This window comes from Acomys minous, assembly GCF_964271855.1.
Source record: "Acomys minous genome assembly, chromosome: 5".
Lineage (NCBI taxonomy): Eukaryota > Metazoa > Chordata > Mammalia > Rodentia > Muridae > Acomys > Acomys minous.
In genome coordinates, this window is record NC_140494.1 from 129531036 (window position 1) to 129545736 (window position 14701).

The 14701-nt window shown below is 47.9% G+C and overlaps 1 protein-coding gene and 1 long non-coding RNA gene across 2 annotated transcripts in view; one reads left to right on the forward strand and one right to left on the reverse strand.

The window, feature by feature from the left end:
* Positions 1 to 14701, forward strand: part of MYO1E (myosin IE) — a 212945-nt gene that overhangs the window by 131814 nt on the left and 66430 nt on the right. The window contains exons 10-15 of the mRNA XM_084782718.1: positions 6409 to 6605; positions 9066 to 9146; positions 10144 to 10230; positions 12902 to 12988; positions 13555 to 13722; positions 14473 to 14558. Coding sequence (XP_084638844.1) covers positions 6409 to 6605; positions 9066 to 9146; positions 10144 to 10230; positions 12902 to 12988; positions 13555 to 13722; positions 14473 to 14558 — 706 coding nt within the window. The remainder of the gene's footprint in view (positions 1 to 6408; positions 6606 to 9065; positions 9147 to 10143; positions 10231 to 12901; positions 12989 to 13554; positions 13723 to 14472; positions 14559 to 14701) is intronic.
* LOC311598003 lies at positions 942 to 6400 on the reverse strand. The gene is made up of 2 exons (XR_014779430.1): positions 5590 to 6400; positions 942 to 5122 (listed from the first exon to the last, which is right to left on the reverse strand). It is a non-coding gene; the product is annotated as an uncharacterized lncRNA (long non-coding RNA).

Below are 14701 nucleotides of genomic sequence, written 5' to 3' on the forward strand. Positions count from 1 at the left end.
CCCTGGACTTCACCCTTGCCGCGACACAAATGCACCCGTGTGCCCAGGAGGGTCATTGATACCTAGGCACATCACATTAGCGGTTCTGGCACCATGGTGGCATCAATGGAAGGAGACTGTATTTCTCTGGCCCCCCTGAGAAGTAAAACCCTCACAGCCTCTGTGTACTTGAGTATCAATTTAAGACGCTGACCCAGTGAGCTTGACCCTGTATCCTCCACCCAACAAGGAGTTTGCTGCTCAGTGACGACATCTGAGGTCAGCAGCCTCCCCTGGCACATGTGACCGGCAGCTGCTTGTGAAACTGCCTGAGGAGTGGTGATGGCACAGTGGAGGCCAGAGAAGGCTGAGCTATGAGGCAAGCCTGTCTAACAGAGGCGTGCACAGCCCTAGCCATCCTTTCTTCTCTTGGTTCCGGGTTGCTCATTTGGCCACCTAGTAGCATGGTCAACTGAGTGCCTATCTGTGCCTTTGCCCACGGCCGCCTCCCCTCCCCAGTGGTCACCAGGGTTCCCAGAGATGGAGTTGCAGGTTGACAATACATGCATTCTTTCCCCTACTTTCAGACTATGGCAAGAGTTTCTGCCACCATGTTCTACAATTGCCTTTCCAGGTAGCATTGTATCTGGGAGATTACTCTGTACCCATTTTTTTTTGTAGCGACGTAATATCCTACTGTTTGGCTATTCTTTGAGTTATTTAACCACCACCTGTTACTAAGCATTAAATTGTTTCTGGGTCTTGTAGTTCAGTTGGTACCCAATGTTTGTAAGATCTTGGGTTTGGGCCCCTTCCCCTCGTAGACAGGGCAAGGTGGAGCATCCGGTAGCACTCAGAAGGCATCAACAGAATAAGTAACCTCCATTCATCCCATCTTGCTTATGTCCAAGTATAACTTTGAAAAAAAATTTAATCAAAGGAAGCTTTATAAAAGTTAGCCCTGCTTTTTTTTGTTTGTTTGTTTTTTGTTTTTTTGTTTTCGTTTCGTTTCATTTTTTGAGACAGGGTTTCTCTGTGTAGCCTTGGCTGTCCTGGACTCCCTTTGTAGACCAGACTGGCTTCGAACTCACAGCGATCCGCCTGCCTCTGCCTCCCGAGTGCTGGGATTAAAGGCGTGCGCCACCACGCCCGGCTAGCCCTGCTTTTTATAATTAGAGAAAGCAGCTTTTCCTAACTGTTGAAGGAGAGGGCTAAAATCCCTTTCAAACTGGCCCGTTAGAACAAGCCAACCATCCATTTCACCTTGGACTGATGGGGCCATGGGATTTCCTTAATGTCACTGAGAAGCCAGTCAGACCTTAACTGAGATGCTTGTGCTGTACTTTTCCATATCAAGATAGTAAAACTGTGTACTTCCGGGTCAACAAGTATAACCTGAATGGGATTAAATATAAAATTAACTTAACTTCATTGAAGAAAAAAAATTACTACTTTAAAATCACTGCGGGGGACTACGGAGATGGCTCGGCTGTTAAAGGCTAGGCTCACAACAGAAAATATAAAGCCACTGAGGAGTTCAAGTATGTATGAACTGTCATCCCACCCATTGATACATAGGCTAGAAAGCATCACTAAAATCCTATTTATTTTATCTCAGCCTTCCCCATGTAGCCCAGGCTGTCTCAAACTTGATATGTAGCCAAGGATGACACTGAACTTCTGATCTTCTTCCCAAGTGGCACACTTCCTGCTGTTGTCACCTTTACTTAGAGATGAAAGGGACTCGTAAGTGCCTGACCAGCTAAGGCTAAGGTGCAAATAGCAGTCATCCTTGAACTAAAGATTACACTGACTTATATACACAGCTTAGGCTCATGCATCCCACAAACACTGTCATCCTTACATTTATTTCTGGTCCAGCCCAGGTTACACTTCAAACAGTTTGAACAGAGACGGGAAACTGCAAGTTTGTCCACTAAGGTGAATAGGAGATTCACGCAGCAAACATACTGCATATGGCCAGGATTATTTTAAGTACAACCAAGGTGGTTGTTTTTCAAATGAATAAAAGGTCATCTTGCCCACCTGGCAGGATTATGTTTTTCCTGCTAAGAGCTAAGGAGATTTAGTGGCAGACAAAGACTTAATGATGATCATCACCTTGTGTTGCTGGTCTTGAGTCTCTGGGGGATGGGAACCAGGACCTGAGGGTTAGTTGAAAGTCTCCTTTGTGGTGGGAGTGGAGCCTGGTGCTGGCTGACCCTTCTGAGTAAGAGTTTGCACCCTGGCATGCTGGCATCCTTTATCGCTAACCAGTCTCCTTTGCAGACCACTTACTTACCTTTGGGGGGTTTTAGAAGCAGCGTTCCTTTAGCTAAGTTCCATTTGTGTGACGTGATGTTCCCTGAGCAGGTTTATTGCTTTGGTTTTCTTCTACATCACCCCCATACCTGGCTTGCTGGATGTTGGGGATGGAACCCAGCTTCGCGCAATGCTGAGGCAAGCTTTCTGCTGAGTTACACCCCTAAACCTGCCACTTCTTTAAACTGTATGAAGAAGGACTTTTATTTTGCTATGTCCTTTTGACTTCTCTGTCTTCCCTGTAGCTCAGATCTACAGGGAAGGTTGAACCTCACCTTACACGTAAAATCTTCCTTCATCGACCTGGCGTGTTGTAATATTCTCCTGCCACATTCTTCCTGGTTTATATGACTGGATAACCCCACTGGTCTTACACCAACCTCTTGCTTCTTGCTTCTCCTCAGCCTCAGCCCCACTCACACACCCTGGAAATTCACAGCCTGGAGGAAGTCAAGCTAAGCAAAACTATCATTTCAGCACCAGGGCAGCCACAGAAGAAAATACGAGGCCATAAAACCTTGCGTTTGAAAAACATGGCATGGATCTTGTCCAAACCAAGTGCTGTGTTTCCTCTCTAGTCTGTTTAGCTCTCTCTCTCTCTCTTTCTCCCTGAGCTTGTGGCTCTGGCTCTTGGCCACACTCCATGCCTTGTTTCTGGAGAGCCTGCAGCCCTTCAGATACACCCTCTGGAAGGACAGCGCATGTCTGGTCACTCCCTTCTGCTTGTTTTGTCTCCGGCAGCGTTCTCATCTCAGCCTTGTTTGGCTTCCTTAGCCAAGGCCATAAAGATAACGGCTTGAGCAGTTTACCAGACAACTCAATTCTTTCCCCCTTTGGCATGGTTAAAAAACAGACACATTGGGTTGTCTAGTCATTGCATAAAGCTGTCCGCTGTGTAGCGCCCATGAAGTAGAAAAAAGTCCTAGTGAAAATGATCCTTTTTTTTTTTAATGGAATCTTAATAGGGAGCTCGGGATGGGTTTGAGCTTGGAGGTCTCCCACCTCAGCCTCATGAGTAACTGGAATCACCAGTGTACAGTACCACGCTCAGCTTTTGTAACTGTGTGTGTGTGTGTGTGTGTGTGTGTGTGTGTGTGTGTGTGTGTGTATGTATGTGTGTGTGTGTGTGAGTGCACATGTGTACATGTGGAGGCCAGAGGTCAACCTCAGATGTTGTTCCTTGGGATCTATCCATCTTGTGTATTGAGACAGGGTCTCTCACCAGGACCTGTGACTCACTACTTAGGCAAGGCCAGTCAGGCAGAGAACCCCAGGAAACTGCTTGTCTCTGGCCCCCAGCTCTGGGACTATACATGTGTACTCCCACACCTGGATTTTCTATGTGGGTTCTGGGGATTAAACTCTGGGTCCGCACACTTATCTGACAAGAACTTGACCACCTCAGCATCTCCCCACCCTGTCTATAAACTGTTGGTGATGAGGCCCATGGCATCTAGTGAGACATGTGTCCTCCTTGATGCTGGTGGGAAAGGCTCATACCATGTCTGATACTTGGTGAGTGTTTTCCTGGTCTCCACAGCTCTACGTCTCCAGTGTGACTCATAGATGTCCTCTGTCCTTACTTTGTACAAAGAATTAGCTCCTAGGAGATAACCACCATTGGGGAAAATCAGTACCTGAGAGATAGATTTTTTTTTTTAGTAGAAATCAACACCTCAGGCTCTCTGTGAGACCCTTATGTGCAGAAGTGCCTTGCTCCAGTACTGGCTTTTTTTTCCTCAAAGACACATTTCAGTGACTGACTCTAAGAAGTTACATGCTGAAAAGTATCCGTTGGCTAAATCCCAGCACTCTTTGTGCCATCCAAGTAGGTCAGTCTTGTTTGGGAGGCTGATGATGCCTTCCCACTGTTAAAGGATCCCTTGGGAATCTTGTTTGATTGTTGTATATTTGTTTGTTTGTTAGCTGAAATCTCACTGTTTAGCCCAGGTTGGCTTTGAACTTGTAAACCTCCTGCCTCCACCTTCTTAAGTGTTGGGATGATTGACACATGCCACATTAGTGACACCATCCACCAGATCTTAACTCACTACTTTTATCATTAAAGTGTGTATGTGTGTGTGTGTGTGTGTGTGTGTGTGAGAGAGAGAGAGAGAGAGAGAGAGAGAGAGAGAGAGAGAGAGAGAGAGAAGACTCCTATCCAAGTTCAGATTTTTTCTTTCTATCTATAAAGTCCTTAATTTGTGTTAAGAAATCCGAACATAAGCCAGCCATGGTGGTGCATGCCTTTAATCCCAGCACTCGGGAGGCAGAGGCAGGTGGATCACTGTGAGTTTGAGGCTGGCCTGGTCTACAGCACAGCCAAGGCTACACAGAAAAACCCTGTCTTGAAAAACAACAAAACAAAACAAAACAAAAACAAAAACAAAGGCCAGGCGGTAGTGGTGTACGCCTTTAATCCCAGCACTTGGGAGGCAGAGGCAGGCAGATTACTGTGAGTTCGAGGCCAGCCTGGTCTACAAAGAGAGTCCAGGACAGCCAAGGATACGCAGAGAAACCCTGTCTCAAAAAAAAAAAATCTGAACACATTTTCATGCTCAAGAATGCTGTCATTTATCCAGATGTGGACATTCTGATTAGAGATCAACCTCATCCCCACCAGTAGCTTTTCTTTTGGTGAGTCCTGTGGCCTGAAACAACTTACCACGCCTAGGAGAGCCTTTGGGTCTCTATTTGAAGACCCCAAGTCCCCTCAGTTCATGTGTGAGGCAGCACAAATACACCGTGACACTAGTAACATAACCCTCTGTCCACATGCTGTCTCCAGAGGACTCCCTGTGCTGTGTCTGCTGAACGCCTCCTGAGGTGGGAAATGGCAGTTGGTGAGGTACTCCCATGCAAGTGCTACAACCTGAGTTCAGTCCCCAGAGCCCACCTACGAAAGTCAGACTTAGTGACGTCTCATCCCAGCACTGGAGAGGCAGTGGCAGGAGAAGCCCGGGGCTTTGCCAGTCAACCAGCATGGCCAAATCAGTGAGCTGCTCCAGGTTCAGTAAAGGGACTTTGTCTCAAAATAAATAAATAAATAAATAAATAAATAAGGTGGAGAGTGGCCAGGTAAGACATCTGCCTCCACCTCTGCTCTCGGGCACATGTGCACAGCTGCACAAACACATAAATACACACACGCAAATCTTCTGAGCGCTTTGCCCCCAGCTCCCCATGCGGGACGCCCTTCCCCAGTGTGTCAAAATCTATCCCAGTCTCTTCGCTGTAGCTTTGAGATGTAGTGGACACTTATAGCTTTCAGATGTAGTGGACACTTACGTGCACAACCTAGACCACGTCTCAGCCATGCCTCTGCCTCCCAAGCTCCTTCCTGTTAGCACACAGCCACTTCCTGCTCCACATCTGTACAAGTCCCACCCTTCCTTGTCTCCCCAGTCCAGGTGCAGCCCCTGCCTTGATTGCCCCAGAAAGCGTTAATAGCTCTCTGTCCTAAACACTTCTAGAATCTTCTAGTCTGTTCTGGAGTGTTCTGCTTTTCAGGAGGGTTCTTCTTTATTTGATAAAATTCCTAGGTTGTCCTCAAGGTTTAATACTTTAGTTGCTGTCTTTTCCTCTTTTGTTTTCCGGGTTTTGTGATCCCTCTCGGTGTAAGCGTTCAATCAGGAGGGGACTGCAGGGCTTAGTGGGCCCCTAATGACAGGTGTTATAAGTTCCCTGTAAATGAAGGCCATGAAAATATTGTACCAAAGGAAGAAAGCATTCAAAGCCAAAGAAATGTTTGTTGGTTGAGTTCCTGTTGCTGTCTTCGCCTTAAGGATGGGGAAATGCCCATTTTCAGCATCTCGGTTGTGATCTCAGTGCTGGTGGTGGGGGAGGGGCGGCCCTGGCTTGCCTCCTCCTTGGGCCACTGGTTTGAGAGATTGGAAATCTCAGTAACCACAAGGGCTGATTTACGTAATATAACAACTGGGGAAAAAACAAATGGGCATGTGCGCGCACGCACGTGTTGATGATGAGCCGTCTCCAGGCTAGCTTCTGGCTTTGAACTCACAAAGGCGCACCTGCCTCAGCCTCCCAAGTGCTTGGGGGATATTGGTCACAATTCTGAAAGACAACTCACGTTTTTCTGTTCTACAGTTTTGGCTTTCCCTGCGTATCTGCTGGGTATAAACCAAGACCGGCTAAAAGAGAAGCTGACGAGCCGGCAGATGGACAGTAAGTGGGGAGGAAAGTCGGAGTCCATCCACGTGACCCTCAACGTGGAGCAGGCCTGCTACACCAGGGACGCGCTCGCCAAGGCCCTGCACGCACGGGTCTTTGATTTCTTGGTGGATGTAAGTAAACACGGGTGGGTGTGGGCAAAGTTTCAAGGTTTAGATATAAGGCATAACATGACTTAAGAGTTTGCTCTCATGTTCGCCTCATTCCTTTACATCATTACCATGTCGCTCGCTGCCCTGTATATCCTCCCCCGCCCTCTGTCTTTCTGTCTCTCTGTCTGTCTGTCTCTCTGTCTCTGGGTGTCTGTCTCTGTCTCTCTCTGTCTCTCTGTCTCTCTCTCTCTCCTGCTGAATCCTGAATCCCACTCCTAGATAGTCACCAGCACAGTAACAGCAAGATACTCAGTAAAAGCCAGGACTGGGGTAGAGGAAGCCTGTGGTCCAGGGCCATCCTTGGCTTCTGAGCGCAAAGGCTTAGGAATGTTGCATTTGGTAATAACATGGTTAATTTGTGGTGAGTGACTCCAAACATGATGTGATAAGCATTCGTCTTCCCTGGCATTTCTGTGGCACAGATATTCAGGGTCAGCTCAGCTGATGATCAGTTCTGACTCAAGCACGGTTGAGGTTGCAATACTGATGGTGAGCAGTTCTCCAGGCTGGCCTGGGGCTGGGGACATGGTGTTAAATGGAAGTCTCTGTGTACTGTTGGATGGAGGTCTCTGTTCGGAGCTTCGTGGACCTCTTCTCGGGGCAGCCGGATGTCCTCACAGTTGGCAGCTGGTTTTCCTGAGGCAGTTATCTAAGACAGGGCGTGTGAGTGGCAGGCCATGAGTTTCTTATGTTCCTGATCTTGGACTTAATTATTGTCACTTTGACACACTCGATCTGTTCTGAGCAAGCCACCAAGAGTAGTCCGCATGATATGGGAATTGGGCTGTGCCTTTCAAAGGGGCAAAGATCAAAGGTTTTGGATATCCATCTGTTGAAAGCGGGGTTTGTTTGATTGGTTGATTAATTGGGATTTTTTTTCCTTTGAGATAGTGTCTTACATAGTCCAGGCTAGCCACAAACTTGATCTATACCTGAGGCTAACCTTTAACTTTTGATCTTCCTGCTTCTGCCTCCTAAGTGTTAATATAGGCCTGTATTACCAGGCCTAGTTTATGCATCGCCAGGGATCATGAACCCAAGGGCTTCTTCATACATGTTGGGCAAGCATCCTGCCGCAGGGCCACAACCCCAGCTTGATGTCGGATGTTAAATTAACTGGTGCTTTTGGATGCAGCATAATCATATACATGTTTATATGAGAATATACTTACAACTTTTAAGTTTCATTTTTAATTAATTGTGTGTGATGGTCAGACCACCTCTGTGAGAGCCATGATGAGCAGGACTCAGCCCTATTGGGGACCCTGCTCCCTCTTGAGTTAAAAGGGGCTAGCAAGATGGCTCAGACCAGTAAAGGCACGTTCCACCAAGCCTGATGACCTGAGTTCTCTGCCTCAAAAAGTAAAGTGTAGGGGCTGAGGAGATGGCACTTGGTGTAAAAGCGAAAAGACCTAGGTTCAAACCTCCACTGCCCCTACAAAATCTAGGCATGGCTGCTCGTGCCTGTAACCCCCAAGGTTGGGGGAACAGAGTCAGGCAGATGCCAGGATCTCACTGAGCAGCCATTGTAGCGGAAACACCGGGCTTCAGGCTCACTGAGAAACATCTGCAGCACCTACTAAAGTAGAGAACAGTGAAAGAGGGTACCTCAGTCTTTTGGCTTTCACCTGGGTGCACGCCCCAAAAAATATGACAATAAAGGAGAGAACAGCTGAAGGTGACATCTGACACAAACAGCTGTCCTCCACGCAACTATATGCATGTGTGCGCACACACACATGAACGTGCAGGCGTGCCCGTACATACTACTAATGACGGATGTCATCTGTGGCCTGTTTGAAGCCTGTTCATCCTCTGCACGTGTGTTGCTGGGAACTGGGACTGCTTTATCTTCAGCATCTGTTGCGTGTTGTGTTCGGTCAGGTTCAGCGGCAGCTGAGTCCGGGACATGTGACTGGGAGTTGCAGGTTTTGCAAGAGCAGAGCCTCGCTCAGGGCAGAGCCTTGCTTGTGTCACCTGAGATGGCTGCTTAAGGAGTGTAGCTCTACCATCTGTACAGACACCACCCCACAACCTCCCTCATTCCCCCCATCCCCCACCATGCACTACGGTTGTTCAGATCTTCCTGAGACCTTTTTTTTAGTTGGTTGGGTTGGTTTGGCTTTTTTTTTGAGACAGGGTCTCTCTGTGTCGCCCTGGCTGTCCTCGAACTCACTCTGTAGACCAAATAGTCCTCAAACTCAGAGATCGGCCTGCCTCGGCCTCCCAAGTGCTGGGATTAAAGACAGGTGCCACCACCACCGGGCACCCCGAGACCTTTTAAAATCCTAAGCCCCCTCCCTGTCTGGAAGCTGTGCTGTGTCCAGGGGTCGGTGTGGTTGCTGTGCACTGCTCCCTGCCCTGCCCCCGTGTCTGTGCAATAGCAATGAGAGGAGCTGTCTGCGCTGTGTTTTCTCCTAGTCCATCAACAAAGCCATGGAGAAGGAGCAGGAGGAGTACAACATCGGGGTCCTGGACATCTACGGCTTCGAAATATTTCAGGTAAGGCAGGCAGAGGAAATGGCTCGGCGGCTGAGTGCCGGCCGTGCAGGCATGAGGGCTTGAGTTCAGATCCTCAGCCTGCGGGTAAAAACGGCTGCACACACCTGTAATCCCGGTGCTGTGGGAGGCAGAGGCTCAATAGGGCTTCCCGGCCACCAGCCTCAGGTTTAGTAGGCCATGTTGTTATAATAGAGTAAGGCAGGAGTGACACCCCATATCCCTCTCTCATGTCTGTACTCACAGTGAGGGTTTCTGCATACAGACTTATGAACATGCGCGTGCACATGCGCACACACACACACAAAGGGGAGAGGCGAGAAAGCAAGAAGTACAAACAGAAAGAAAGAAAGGGAGCCAAAGAGATGGCTCAGTGGTTAACATCCCTTGCTGCTAGAGGGCCTGGGTTTAGCTCCCTACAACCGCTGTCACTCCAGCTCCAGGGGATCTGATGCCCTCTCTGTCCTCTGTGGGCATGTGTGGCACACACACAACACGCACACACACAACACATGTATGCACACATGCACACATATGCACACACAACACATGTGCATGCACATGCGCACGCGCGCGCGCGCGCGCGCACACACACACACACACACACACACACACACACACACACCACATAAACCCAAAAGTAATAAATAGGAAGGAAGAAAGGACAGAAGAGGAAACAATATTCTAGTTGAGGCCGTGTGAATGAACCATCAGAGCTTGGAGGGGAAGGTGCTGTTTCCTCTGTCCTACAAGAAATAACTCTAGACAGTGAAGAAGCTCCAGGCTCCAGCTCATCTTTGCCTTTGTGGGTTCTTCATGTACCTTACCAAATTAGTTTCTCCTAAATATAAACCATGTTTCCTCTAGTGACGTAGCCGGGGTTTCTGAAACAGCTTTCACACTGACACTTCAACACATCACCAAGAAGTGACTCTTTAAATGATTTTGTGACATGATTACAGGAAAGGACCTTCTTTCTTTCTTTTTCCTTCTCCCTCAGAAAAATGGCTTTGAACAGTTCTGCATCAATTTCGTTAATGAGAAATTACAGCAGATTTTTATTGAGCTGACACTAAAGGCAGAACAGGTAAGCAGTGCTGCCCCCCCATTCTCCCCTCCCCCCCACATCCTTCCCCCCATCCCCCCCTCCCCCACATCCTTCCCCCCCTACATCCTCCCCTCCCTGTCTCCTCCCCCTGCATCCCCCCCCCCCCATCCTTCCTCCTGTTCTCTGTCTTATTTGCTTCAAAAATATAGATTTCTCTTTTGGTGATCGATTTGGGTTTCTGTCTTGTATTAGGAAATGTACCTACTAAAGTCAGCAGGAAAGCCATATGCCTTTGCAGTATTTCAGTCTTTGAAACGCAAATACCACCGGCTGTGCGTTTCTTTCTCTGTCAGCAAGTGAAGCAGTGAAGCGGGAGGGTGGGCTGACAGTGAGCTGTTCCTGCTCCTCTCTGCCCCACTGACCAAGGTGAAATGGGAGCCCTCGCTCCGAGCCCCACTGTCTGGGAAACACCCCAATCTTCCCCTTAAAGTATTCGTATTTTTAGCAACACTGACATTTGAATTCTTCCTTGAGTTATTTCTTGCTTAAACTTTATTCTAAAAGCACAGTGCAGGTTTGCTGAGACTCCCAGGGGCATTCTGTTTCAGATTTGCAGAGTCACCATCATAAAATCAAAACTGGAGATTCGAGGTAGCAGAAATTTCTTCTTTTACGGTCTGGTGCCAAGAGTCTAAAGTCCAGCCTTGCAGTTCTTCTGAAAGCCGGAGGGAGACTCCTAAAAACCTTAGGATTCCTTCTCTGCCTCCATCCTGTTGGCTCTGCTCTCCACCCTACCTTCTGTTGCTCCCCGCTCTAGCCCCCCTCTCCCCTCTCCCACTAAGACACAAGCCTTTGGGTTTAGGCCTTGCCCTATATGCCCTATTTGCCAAGAGTGATTTAATCCACGAGATCCTTAACTAATTATTATCTACAAAGACCTTGTTTCTAAACCTTGACTCCTGAGGTTCTGGTGTGCGTGCAGTTTGCGGAGAAACTGTACATTTCAAATGCTGTCTAAGGGGCCATTTGGCTCCTGCCAACCCTGAAGAGCGGCTGGAGTAAGGTGGCCAAAGGAGGGGGTGACAACAACTGAGATGGAGGAAAATAGGCCAGCTCTGGCTTACATAGGTACTTTTGGAGGCTTATTAAGTTTGAGACCTGCCTGGCTACAAAGAAAGTTTTTGATGGAGAAACTCAGAGAGTAACAGTAGCTGTAGAAATTCCATGTGTATTCTGTTGAATCCAACATATACGATTTGTTTGAAATAACTTAGCAATTAGCTAACCTTGTATCCTCTTTTAAATTTTTATTTTATGAGCTGGGGGTGGTGGCACACACCTTTAATCCCTGTACTTGGGAGGCAGAGGCAGGTGGATCGCTGTGAGTTTGAGGCCAGCCTGGTCTACAAAATGAGTCCAGGACAGCCAAGGCTAACACAGAGAAACCCTGTCTCGAAAACCCCCCCAAAAAAATTTTTTTTAATTTTATGTGTATGGGTGTTTTGCCTGCATGTATGTCTGTGTACCACATGCATCCTTGGTAATCATGACAGCCAGAAGAGGGCATCAGATCTTCAAGAACTAAACTTGCCGATGTTTGTGAGGTAGCATGAGTGCTGGGAATTGAACCTGGATCTTCTGCAAGAGCATCCAGCATTTTTTACCTCTGAACCATCTCTCCAGACACCTGGCTTTACATCTTGAAGAACCAGAATATGGCAAGGTTGCTATTGAAAGATAAAGTTAGAAGAGCTAAGGCTGTGCTGTGTGTAACGCAGCTGGGACATGTGGTGTATGTAAGCGGCTCGTTGTACATCTTCCTGAAAGTCCCATGTGGACATCAACTGAAGCCACTGACAGGAGAGTGAATAAACAAGACAGATGGAAATGGAATCCCCAAACTGCCGTCCCATGCAGAGTCCTAGAAAGATCTGACCTTGCCTCTTCTTTTTTTTTTTTTTTTCCTTCCCTGTGATAAAACACCATGCATGACCAAAGCAACTTATAAAAGAAAGTGCTGCCAGGTGTGGTGACGCATGCCTTTAATCCCAGCACTCAGGAGCAGAGGCAGGCAGATTGCTATGAGTTCGAGGCCAGCCTGGTCTACAAAGTGACTCCAGGACAGTCAAGGCTACACAGAGAGACCCTGTCTCAAAAGACCAAAAACCAAAAAAAACAAAACAACAACAACAACAAAAAAAAAAAACAAGTGTCTAATTGTGCTTATGACTTCAGAGGTTTAGAGTCCATGATGGCAGAGTAAAGGGATGGTGGCATGAACGGCAGAGAACACACTGGAGATCGAAAGAGTCTTTTGAAACCTCAAAGCCCTCCCCCGGCGACACACCTCGCACAAAGCCACACCTCCCAGTCCTTCCCAAACAGTTCAGCCAACCGAGGACCAAGTATTCAAATAAACGAGTCTAAGGGGGCCACCCTCATTCAGAGCACCACATGGATTCAGGAGGATCAGGAGTTCAAGGTCATCCTTGGGTACATAATGGGTTCAAGACCAGCCTGGGACATCTCAGACACTGTCTCGAACAACAACGAACAGTTGCATGGCATCCGTTTTAATGGTTCAAACAAAGCGTGAAGACCATTAAGTTATGAGATATTACTTTCCTATCAGCCTCTTAGTGTTTGTGAAAAGGATTCAAGTTTTCACTTTCATGGTGGTTTATGCAAGTGTCTAACTTCTGTTATCCAGGAAGAATACGTTCAGGAGGGAATAAGATGGACGCCCATTGAGTATTTCAATAATAAAATCGTGTGTGACCTCATAGAGAGCAAAGTCGTAAGTACCCACCTGCGGCCCCCCCTTCGCTGGCCTGCCCTGCAGTGAGCTCCGTTCTCTGGGCCCTGTGGCGTGGCTTTACAACTGGCAAGGAAGTGACTCTTGCATGGATTTTTGGCAGTGATGTTACTGATGTGCGAATGTGTAGTGTAAAAGCTAGAATAACAGGCTTTTATTAACAGGCTTCCATTGTCACCATCAGTAAGGGTGTGCGCAGTTGCGAGTGGAGGCTGTTCCTGAGTCCTAGAAGACAGCTCTTGGCTGTATGACATAGCAAATGAGGAGCCACAAAATCGTGTGCCCACGCACACAGGAGCATGTATACACACATATACCCCAAACGTAAAAGCAAAGCACTCCAAGGGGCTAGCTAGCTTCTTGGAAATGGCCTTTCCTCCATCTTTAGGGCTGAGTGATAAAAGCTCCTTCGGGATTGTTAAGTGCAGTCTCCCGAGAAGGGGCATCTGGGTCTCGGGCGCAGTCTCCTGGCTTAGGCGAACCCGTAGGCGACGTGTGCTTGGAGGAGGGGTCAGTGACCAGGGGCTTTGCCTTCTCGGTGCCACTAGAACCCTCCAGGAATTATGAGCATCCTGGATGACGTGTGTGCCACCATGCATGCCGTGGGCGAGGGTGCCGACCAGACCCTGCTACAGAAGCTCCAGATGCAGATCGGGAGCCACGAGCATTTCAACAGCTGGAACCAAGGCTTCATCATCCACCACTACGCTGGGAAGGTAAGGCCCGAAGACCGTGGGTCGGCAGGCCAGAATCCATCCCCGCTTCTGAGACTTTAGGGGTGGGATTTGTCTTCCTGTGAACCAACAGAGATCCATGTTATTTATTCATCCAGCAAATGGGACCTTAAAGAATAATTTGAAGGGTTAAAACAAAAATACTGTCTGCGGGGCTGCATATTTTCAAAAGCACAATCTCCTTGAGGGTAGTAGTTTCTTCTCTCGACGGTTGCAATCACAGACTTGCATTCCTTCACTCTCCATGGGCACTGGGACTATGAAGCAGGAGAAAGTGTGCACTTTGATGTTTTCCCTTACAAAGTGTATAGGTAACTTGGTGCCTACAGGGTACCCAACCGTGGAACTTAGGGTCATGGCTCTTGGGTGCATCCTGGTCCTGTGGAAATCCACAGATTAAAAAAAAAAATCTCTCCTCCCAGTTGGTTGGTGTCAACCATGGTCCCTGCGCATGGGTTTTGGGGCAGATGGGGGACCCATAGACAAATGGACATGTGTCCTTGAGGGCTGTAGTCCCCCCCCTCACAGATCATATGGGGAGCCAGGTCTTTGTCACCCACCATGGTGTGTAGGTCTGACAGCACACTTTGTATGACAGCACAAAGTGTGAAGCCTCAAAGGCTACAGCTAAAAACGTCTGCCTTCTGATGAGATTAGCCATACCTACATAAGGCTATTTTTAACCAAAGAAAAATGTAGGATAAAGTTTGATTTCTTTCGATTCTCGGCCAGGTCTCCTATGACATGGACGGCTTCTGCGAAAGGAACCGGGACGTGCTTTTCATGGACCTGATAGAACTCATGCAGAGCAGTGAGCTGTAAGCGTGTTATCCACTTTATCTGGCACACAGTACGGCTTTGGATTTTTTTGTTTTTATTTTTTTAATGTGTATGGGTGTTTTGCCTGCATGTATGTCTGTGTATTGTGTGTATGCCTGGTGCCCACAGAGGCCAGAAGAGG